The sequence below is a fragment of the Seriola lalandi genome, unplaced genomic scaffold (assembly GCF_002814215.2).
Source record: "Seriola lalandi dorsalis isolate HSWRI2012SDOR001 ecotype SW California unplaced genomic scaffold, Sedor1 jcf7180002054230, whole genome shotgun sequence".
Classification (NCBI taxonomy): Eukaryota; Metazoa; Chordata; class Actinopteri; order Carangiformes; family Carangidae; genus Seriola; species Seriola lalandi.
The window spans coordinates 127,697-137,549 of NW_019524783.1; the positions used below are offsets into that span (position 1 = coordinate 127,697).

General features: G+C 42.1%; 1 protein-coding gene across 2 annotated transcripts in view; it reads left to right on the top strand.

The window, feature by feature from the left end:
- elmod1 (ELMO/CED-12 domain containing 1) overlaps positions 1–9,846 on the top strand; it is a 10,690-nt gene extending 844 nt beyond the window's left edge. The window contains exons 2-12 of one of the 2 annotated variants that reach the window (XM_023404176.2): positions 49–118; positions 3,225–3,370; positions 3,774–3,802; positions 3,943–4,040; positions 4,294–4,423; positions 5,001–5,134; positions 6,246–6,314; positions 7,374–7,394; positions 8,658–8,708; positions 9,277–9,410; positions 9,625–9,846. In XM_023404176.2, the coding sequence (XP_023259944.1) occupies positions 102–118; positions 3,225–3,370; positions 3,774–3,802; positions 3,943–4,040; positions 4,294–4,423; positions 5,001–5,134; positions 6,246–6,314; positions 7,374–7,394; positions 8,658–8,708; positions 9,277–9,410; positions 9,625–9,800 (1,005 nt within the window). In that variant the 5' untranslated portion in view covers positions 49–101 and the 3' untranslated portion in view covers positions 9,801–9,846. The remainder of the gene's footprint in view (positions 1–48; positions 119–3,224; positions 3,371–3,773; positions 3,803–3,942; positions 4,041–4,293; positions 4,424–5,000; positions 5,135–6,245; positions 6,315–7,373; positions 7,395–8,657; positions 8,709–9,276; positions 9,411–9,624) is intronic. The other variant, XM_023404177.2, reaches the window with a different exon arrangement.
- The last annotated feature ends 7 nt before the right edge of the window (positions 9,847–9,853 follow it).

Sequence of the window (9,853 nt, forward strand, 5' to 3'; positions counted from 1 at the left end):
CCCCCCCCCCCCTCTTCCTCCTCCTCCTCCTGTCATCTCTGTTTCCAGGCGATCACCACAGAGACACCACCGAGAACACCTGAGGGCTGACAGCCGCCAAAATGAAGCATTTTCTCAGGTAAACAGCCTCCATTATTGCACTGATGCAGGCGGGGCTTCATTTACATTATTATTATTGATGTGTCCAAACGTGAAGGAATTCATTGTGAACGACACCCTCCGCCTGTTCTCTTGTGTTTATCTTCGACCTGCTGTAATGACTTGTTTATACCAAATACTGTAGTGGACATTGTATTCCCAGCTTTCCCACTGAAGCGCTTCACCATCGATTATGATATTGTGTGTCCAGTAAGTGGCTGTTGTGGTGTAAATGGGTTTGAGTGGGTCGCTTAGAGAGGAGGCCTCTTAATTATGGAGCACATGTAAACCAAGTGCTCTCCTCTGGTGTTTCTATTAACACTATGCTCTTTGTATTTCTGCATGTTGAATATATTTATCTGCATTTAAAACGCAGAAAATTAATTGGCTTATGATTGCAGTCTTCATTTAAATAGCATTGAGGCAACTGCTTCATTAATGAGCTTTGTTATTGGTTATACATCATGCATTTGTAATGTTTTTATTTTCATACAAATTTATACATATATTTGCATAAATACAATACTGTGACAGTCTTAGCACCTTTCAGCAACAAGGCAATTCAAAAGTATAAAAAGTTATTAGAAATCAGCATATCATTGGAAAAATATTTATTATGTCACTGTCCAGTCGCCAGTGACAGGCAATAACAATATACATTATAGGTGCTTTCTCACACTAGTGCTGCTCTAAGGTTTCCTCCCAATTCAGACTGCATTTCCCATAAATCCCATTGTTTCCTGCCCCCTGCTGTTTGTCGTGCTGCTTCAGAGACTTAATCTGTTGGAATCTGTTTTTCAGGTCACGTTTTTCTGCCTTTGCTCCAGTCGCAAAGATATTTAGCTTCATTTACTTTTAATGAACAATGGAGGCCGGTAGAGGCTGCCAATAGTTTCTGCTGATGACTGTGTTTGTTTACAGTAATTATACTAATGTGCTAAAACGAATGTGGTAATAGTTCACTGATGTAAAAATTATTCAAGTAGCAGCTTTAATGGCTTTCGCTGATCGCGGGGTTCTCCGGTGATTTAATGCTGCACTTCACATCAGAGGCAGCTTTAAAAAGTCAAAATCAAAGCAGCAGAGGTTCAGATATCCTAATCTTTACTCTTTGTTTTGGGACTTCAAAAGACTCCCAAATAAGCTGGATCCTACATTTCCCATAATGCAACCTACAGCATCCTTCCTGTCTGGTAAATGTCCTCGTCTTTCAAACTGGTGAGCGTATCAACATTTGGTCAGTGTCAGAGGACGACCGAAGTGATGTGGACAAAAATCAGTTTAAACAAAAGTAGCTCTTTAAAAATCCCCCATTACAAGTAAAAGTCCTGCATTCAAGATCCAACTACAAGACAAAATACTGAAGTATTATCAGTAGAAAATACTATTATAAGTCGCATGAGTTGGTTGTTACTACTGATGCATCAGTGTGTAAGAAGTATGTTACAGGTGGTTTAGTCCTGTAGTTCCCAACCTAGGGGTCAGGCCTCTTCAAAGGGTCACCAGATTAATCTGAGGGGTCATCAGATGATTAATGGGAGGAGAGACTTTTCTTTGTGGACATTTGGATCATTTGAATAGTTACTGAAATGAAACGTTGTAAGAAGAGATGAAATATCTCGTTTTTGGAACTGCTAACGACTCAGACATCTGAACCATGACAAGGAGACACAACTGCACACTGGTTTTATATGAGACACGATCTTCCTGACGATATCACGAGGTTATTTTCTGAGCTCGTCCAGAGCCACAGAAGATATTATAGTGTTGTCACAGACTGAGCAGCACTTTCCCACATTCTCTGTGTATCAAACCTGTGAATCCCCCCAACACCCCCCCCCCCCCCCCCCCCACACTTCACTTGGTGCTCACTTTCTTGAAGGTTAAGAAAATGACAGAGTGTCTATATGAGCTGTTTAACATGCCAGTCTCATCCACGGGCTCAGAAGAAGGGAATTAATCCTTCGGGACTGTGCTGGTGATCACTTACCTCCTTTTTGTTGACAAGCAAGATGAGGTTTTGTATCAGAAGGATTTATTTCTGCCTGAAAAAACTGTTTTTAAACAAACAAAGAGGGAAATAGTAAGTCCGGATGATTAAAGGATGAATGACCTTCCCTGGGTCTCTAGTCTTTTCGTGGATCATAACATCAGATGATAGAAGGATTTACATTAGAATAACATTTTCCTTTCTTGCCTCCAAGTTCAGTGCAGACTGAGAATCCACACTTTTCTTAATGGGTCACTTTGCATTTCCCAAGACTCACATCTCAATTTTCATTCTCAGTGTCGCCTGTAAAAATAGCACACTTTGATTTGCTGCAAGTCTCCCCTGGTAGACGAGAAGTAAAGCACAATTTTTCACACTTCTTCTTTTCTTTATACAGTATCTTCTTCCCTGTTCCTCTTTTTGTCCATTAGTGTCATGTCTTCACTTTGTTTCTCTCTCCTCTGTTCGCTCTGTTCTCCAAGTGTGGATATTTGCACTGAACTCTGACGTAGACTCGAAGAAACACTTTCTTTTTTGCAAGAAATTTGCAGTTCCAGAGACGGTCTGAAAACGTTGAGATAAGGAGCAAATAATATAACAGTGGGTTAAAACTTAATATTGATTCTAACCTAAATATACATATCCCACGAGTCTTGGTTGCTGTCGGAGAATTTGGGAGCTGTAGTTGTAAAATTATGAGCTGTTAAACGTTGATTTTGATCATTTGAAAATTGTAGACATTTTTCTTCTTTGTGAAAATCCATCGATCAGTCAAAGCTTGTGGACCAGAGACAGACAGATGATTTACAAAATAGGGAATAAATGTACTTTTTTTTTTGTGAAACACTGGATAGTTTTTCTCTTCAGGTCTGTTAAAATGAAAGAATCAGAAAAAGGAATATCACCTCACTGCATCAACTTAAAACAAAAAAAAAAGGGGTCACGAGTCGACATAGTCTGGTTTTAAAGGGTCACAAATCAAAAACCAGTGTTCTATACTATTGTATATATATATATATAATATCCATCATCTGTGTCTGTATCCTGTCTGTCTGTTTTTCTGTGAGTCTAATCCCTCCCGTCTTCTCCTCTTCAGAGTGGTGACCCAGTTCTTTGTGTTCCTCTATTGTAAATTACTGTGGCGCGGCCTCAAGTTTGTCGTCAGGAAGTTTACGGGACGCTGTGAGCTGCAGAGGATCTGCTACAACAACAAGCATGGAGCCCGCAGGACCCTCAAGATAGGTAGGCCCAGAGACGCTGCCTGACATTTGAGGTTATTTAGTTCATCCCTGTGTAAACCAGCCATGGTTTTATAACAGCTTTACACTGTTGTCATATTGTTAAAATCTATTCATTACTAATTAGATATGCTTCATTTTTATCATCATGGCTTTAAGTGGAAACTTGGAAATGGGAAAAAAGTTTCATGAAGTATTTAGTGAACGCTTTGATTTCCATCCATCCTTTCTCTATTCACCCTTGATCTTTTCCAAATTCATAATTCATACATTCATAATTAAATTCACCATTTGAACTCAATATATACATTTTTAATTTCTGCCTTGAACTAAAATGTGTTCTTTGTAGCTTCTAAATAGCTGCTTTACATATTACACACTTACGCTTCGCAACCATTTCCTTCCAGAGTCGTCTCTGCGCTACTCCAAGAATGGGGTAAGACTCTCTGTGAATATGCTTGATATACAGTGAGTCCAATATGATGCAGGTGTGCTGCTCAGTGTTGTAGCTTCAGTCTGTTCCTATCTATTCTCACGTCCTCCCCCTCTGTCTGTCTCTGGTCTCGTCCTCTCCAGCTGCTGCAGTCTGCCCTCAGTGTCCATCCTGATAAAGTGGAGAAAACCATTGATGACATCATGGCCTTGAAGAAGATTAACCCTGACACCAACCCACAGTGAGACTCCACATTACACATCACATTTGTGTCACTTTATCACTTGTGTGAGGGTGATGTGGCGAATTAGAGGTTACCACCCGAGTGTCGACACTTAAAATCCTCATACCAGCCGTGAAAGCGTGGCTATGGTGAAAAAATAACTGCAGTGGTCGAGCTACGATGAGCAAGGCTCAGACTCACTCAGCTCGTACAACGCCGCTGACTGTATCAGTAGATCTGAATGCCCTCTCTTCTCCCTGTGTGTCCCCAGGCTGGGCATCTCTCTGCAGGCCAGCCTGCTGCAGATCGTGGGCTACAGGAGCCTGGTGATGGAGGTGGAGAAGCTGCGCAGGGAGCCTTACGACTGTGAAAACGCTGAGCACGAGGACACGCTGATGAAGGTACACAGCGACTCTGTAACGGTTAATCAATAATCAATAATTATCTTCGCTGGTGACCTGTCCGAGGTTCATCCCTCCTCCTGCTCAGTGTATACTGGGAAAGACCTCAACCCTTAAACCCCCACAGCCCTACGACCTTCATTTCATACTGCCATTTATTTGAACTATTGGTCCGTTACTTTCAGGTTCAACTGTTTTCAACTGTTTATCCAAAAACACTTGGTGACATTGTGTCTCCAGACTTATCATCAGCTGACAGCGGCGTTTACAAATCTGTCACATACAAAACATTTGATTTCAAGTAAAATCAAATGATGATTTAAAAGTGATCAGTAAAACCATCTGACGTCAGTACATTCAATAGACTGAACTCCAAACTCTAATAAGTCCGTAAAGAACAGACGGCAGAGGTGGAGTGACGCGTGCAACAACAACAACTTCATTATGGAAACGTTCCCCTGCAGCACTGTTAGTTTTTCATCAGTGTTTGAGTCACTATTAAAAACTCACATATGTCCAGTATAATGTAATGTAATGTAATCGTGTGTGTGTGTGTGTGTGTGTGTGTGTTTTGCAGCTATGGAAGGAGCTGCGTCCTGACACACCTCTCACGGGCCGCATCTCTAAACAGTGGTGTGAGATCGGTTTCCAAGGCAGCGATCCCAAGACTGATTTCAGAGGCATGGGCCTACTGGGCCTGCATAACCTGCTGTAAGCTCGCTTCACTCTCTGCACAGCGCTGATCATAGTCCAAAAAAAACCAAAACAAACAGTCGGACAGTTACACGTTAGTGGGATTCACAGCTTTGTGCAAAAGTTTGGGCACTCCATGCATTTTGTTGATTTCTCAACTCCTGCAGCCAAGTGAGCTTTTTCTTCAAATGTTTATGTGCTGTTACATTTCATAAACTTGTAAAACATAAATAGTAAATAGTAAATGTAGTATGTGCAATAGTTTGGATTCCCCCCCCCCCCCGGCAGATACTGCAGCTCGTAGACCCGCTCTGCAGCAGCTGAGAGCCTTTCTGCTTCACCCACTCTTCCTGCACATCTCTCCACATTCCAGTTATTTCCAGCTGTAGTGCACACTCAGCATGTTTCACATCCACCCACAAGGTTTTTAGTGATGTTCAGGTCGGGGCCGTTCCTAAAGCTCCAGCTTGTGTTTCTTGAAGTGGTTCGTGGTGGATTTTGTCCTGTTGCAGAAGCCAGCCTCTTTCCGGTTTCGTATTTAGTGGAAATCCATTCCTTCCTCTATCTGTGCAGTGTCTCACACACAACCAGTCAAACAGGGGGTTTTACTTCACTTCTCTGCCCTGCAGACGCGCAGTTTTATCTGAAAGTTTTCTTGCTCTCCCAGATCTTGTCTTGACGTCCACAGTTCTTCTTAACTGACGCTTCTAACTGACATTTCAGAGGGTGTAAAATTCAAGCTGGAAGCACCATGACATCAGTTAGCTTCGTTGTCAGATCCACAGTCAGTTGCTCAGAGGAGCAGATGGTTGTTGAGTTTTACCACGAGGCTTGAAGAGTCAGAGAATTCACCAGCTGAAATGTCATCAGCTGACTATTCCTAATGACAGTTCTTGACCTGCATTAAGTCCTAACGAGTTAATTAAGACGGAAGGACAAAGATGTCCAAACTTTTGCACATGGTACAAGTGTTTACATCTGGACTAACACATGCACAGACACATTTAGTGTCATTTAAATAAGTATTTTAGGCATAAAAAATAGCCTTTAGACAATAAGCTCATAAGAATAATGAATAATCTCTATTTGCACTGGTGTTTCCTGAATTCCTCCTCTCGTCTCTCTGCAGGTATTTTGCAGAACACGACAAGGCGACTGCTCTGCAGATGCTCAACGACTCCCTGCAACCAAAGCACAAGTACGTCAAAACCCTTCATCTCAACGTTTACCACACCATGGCCAAGTTAAAGGAATACACCAGGTTTTTTGGTGGATTGGTGTGTTCTCAGGAGATCACTGACTCCGGGGTGTTACCATCCAAACTGGGAAAATGGGATATTTTTAGCAGATGTAAAGCTGGTAAAACTTACCAATCTATTGTCTGGTGGATTCTAATTAGTTTTGTTAGTAGTATTTGCTGAGATGTTAACAAGCAACAACAGGGCCAGTCATCTACCACCATACAGTCAATGGTTAAACCTGCACAGATTCATATTTCTTATACTAGTAGTGGATGACATGTAATGTGACAGAGGTTGTTCATAGTGACAAACCCATGGAGAATTAAAACCAAATCAGCTTCACAGGCTTTTTTCAGCCTCTTTTAGGTCGTTGTTTTGGTTTTGCGGGGCACAAACTGCATCCACCTCGTGTCCAGCAACAGGTTCAGTGAAACAGCTCTGACAAACCAACTGTACACGACCTGCCCAGCGCCAGACAGCAGAAAAATAAAGTTAGTGACTTTGTGGTGAAGAAAATTAAAACAACTAAAGGACCAAAACAGAGCTAAAAGGAGAGTGAACGGATTTCATATTCATCTGGTGGCCGAAAACAGGATGAATGCTAACGCTAATGTCGTTCTGGGTCCGTCGAACGCGCGAATTGGCGACTGTTTGACAACAAGTTCATGATATTATTTCGATAAGGTGATAATATAACCAATATTTTGGTTTCCGCTTGTTCCTCTGCCCCCTAGTGGCCAAAGCTCAAGCAACACATCAACCAGCTTTATAATTTCTACCAGAGACTTGGTGTATCTCCTCAACATTAAACTGCACTTTATCATCCATAACGCTGCATTTTCCTCATTCTGCTTGATTATATTCATTCTTACAGCTTGATGGCTTTCACTGCATCCTCTCTTATTGACTGCTGCTGCCTCATTTCACAAATGAAGATTCTTCCTCTTTTTCTTCTTCACCTCCACCTCCACCTCTCTGCCCATGCCTGTCCTTCTGTCTTATCACATGCACTGTAGGAGCACACACCGAAAGCCAAGGTACTTGATCTCCACTTTCATTCACTTGCTGTTTTGCTCCATTCATAGCTTTCTCTCTTTTCTCGGCTGATGTTTCACGCACAGTTTAAAGCTGCGCCAGCTGCTCGGTTTTCATCATTGCAAACGCCCTGCTGTCTGACACGCAGCATGGGGCCGAAGCAGAGAGGGATTTCCCAGGCGCAGTGATAGTGACAGCACTGTGTCAAATTTAGGAAATTATTGAGCATTTATCAAATCAAACAATCTGTGTCTGATCTGCTTTTAAAGATTTACATCATCATGGACTTGAGAATTCAGAAAGTACCATAAAATGGATGAACATATTCTGGTCTTTTTGTACAGTTTAATGACAATAAGAAAAATATAGAGAAACAGCAGGTTTGTCCTTTTAATGGAAACCAGGAAAAGCAAATATATACACACATATATAAAAAAAATATAACATTTATTTCATTGGATCTGCCTTAAATTACTAGTGGGAATTAAGCCCTCAAACAAACTAATAAAGTTGCAAAGTGGGATTTAATAATATATAAAATCATATATAGAAAAATACATCTTTATGCTAAAATGTTGCTCCTTTGGTACAAACTTACAGACACAATGAACCAAGAAATTACTTTAGTCTCTTGTTAGCTAAAGTTTCATGCCCTCAATATTCATTTTCAATTTATTTCCATATCAAAATCCCATTATTATTATACTGTTGATTGAAGGTCTATCAGTCAGGATTTGTATCTTGCTTTTAATATTCATCTATTGATCTCAGACAGGAGTATATCCGTATCTATAGTCTGTTTCTATTAATACTGTGTGTAGTATCTAAGCTGAGAGAGTCTTAGTGCCACAGTTGTGTTGTACAGATCCCTGATAGACCCTGTAGGCAACAATAAACTCTGTAGAAATGAACTTACAGCACACCCACAGTTGATGTAGACGGATGCTCTGAACATTTATCTCACAGCACAGTTAGTAGTAGCAATGGTGTAATACAATCACTTTAAATTAAACAGAATGTGCATATTATTTTAAATGAGTTAAACATGCAGTTCAGAGTCACTGATACAAATGAAGTGAAATCAGAGATTCAACTCAAGACTGAAACATCTGGGACTGAGACGAGATCATCATATTTAAGTTCATGTAAAAGAAACTAAAACGTTATTTCATTGTGACTTTAACATTTGTCTTATCCACACTGTGGTGCACGCAGTGTTGCTCCACATGTCGACAGTACATAACTCCAGTGTGTGTCCTTCACAGTGAAATAAACAAGCCTGAATGGGAACAGAAGAACCTTGACAAAGCTATCGGGTAAGTGTGAGCACATGTGCCGTGTGCAGACGTGCGCGTGTGTGTGGAGGAGACTGCTGCTGGAGCTGTTTGAGTTTTGACCTCAATAAAGCAGTTACAGCAGTGCAAGGACTCTGTAAAGTGGCCATCGAACCAGTGTGGGTATATTTTCGCAGGAGATAGAGTGTGTGTGTGTGTGTGTGTGTGTGTGTGTGTGTGTGTGTGTGTGTGTGTTAAGAGGCAGGAAGTGTGTTACTGCTGTGTGGTCTCCTACTCAGCCCTCTGCCTCCAGTCTGTCTCAGCTCTGATAAGCGCAGAGGACTGACTCTAAAAACACACACTCACAGTCGCACACAGCTCTCCTGTACCCGCACGGCGTTGTGAGGACACTCCAGCTGAGCAGCAGGCTGTAAACTGCAAGTCACTGACTGTACTGTTGAGTCAGGAGACGGTAGTGTTAACACTAAAATGTATATTTTTTAAAATTTGATTTCTTTCTAATAGTTTTAGTTTTCTAGCTCCTAGCTCTAGCAAACACAAAAACAGATCCATACAAATAAACGTCTTTATTTTTATCACCTTCCTCCAGTTATTCTTTTGCCATCGTGGGCATCAACATCACAGACCTGGCCCACTCTCTGCTGGTGAGCGGAGCCCTGAAGACTCACCTGTACAACGTGGCCCCAGAGATGCCCAGCCTGCTGCACTTCCAGCAGACCTTCTGTGAGTTGGAGGGATTGAGATACGCTGTGAATGTTGTGTTGTGGTCGTGTTGAAAAAAGGTTTAATGGAGCCATGATCCACGGTTTGGAAGAGCCCGTGGTCTATTCTTTTAGCTTCATGTTTTGCTCCTTGATTTGGCCCCTAAGACGCTCTACAGATCAATCACGTGATCGATCGATTCTGAAAATATGTTTTCCCTGTTCCTCCGTGAAAGGTTACCTGATGCAGGAGTTCCACCGTTTCTGGATCGAGGAGGATCCCAGCGACATCATGGAGTTCAACCGGGTCCGCTCCAAGTTCCACCGGAGGATCCTGCGGCAGCTGAAGAACCCGGACATGGCTCTGTGCCCCCACTTCTCCGCCTCCGACCTCCACCTGGTCAACCTCTAAACACACACTCCTGACTCCTGTGACACCCCCCCCCCCCCCCCCCCCCCCCCCCC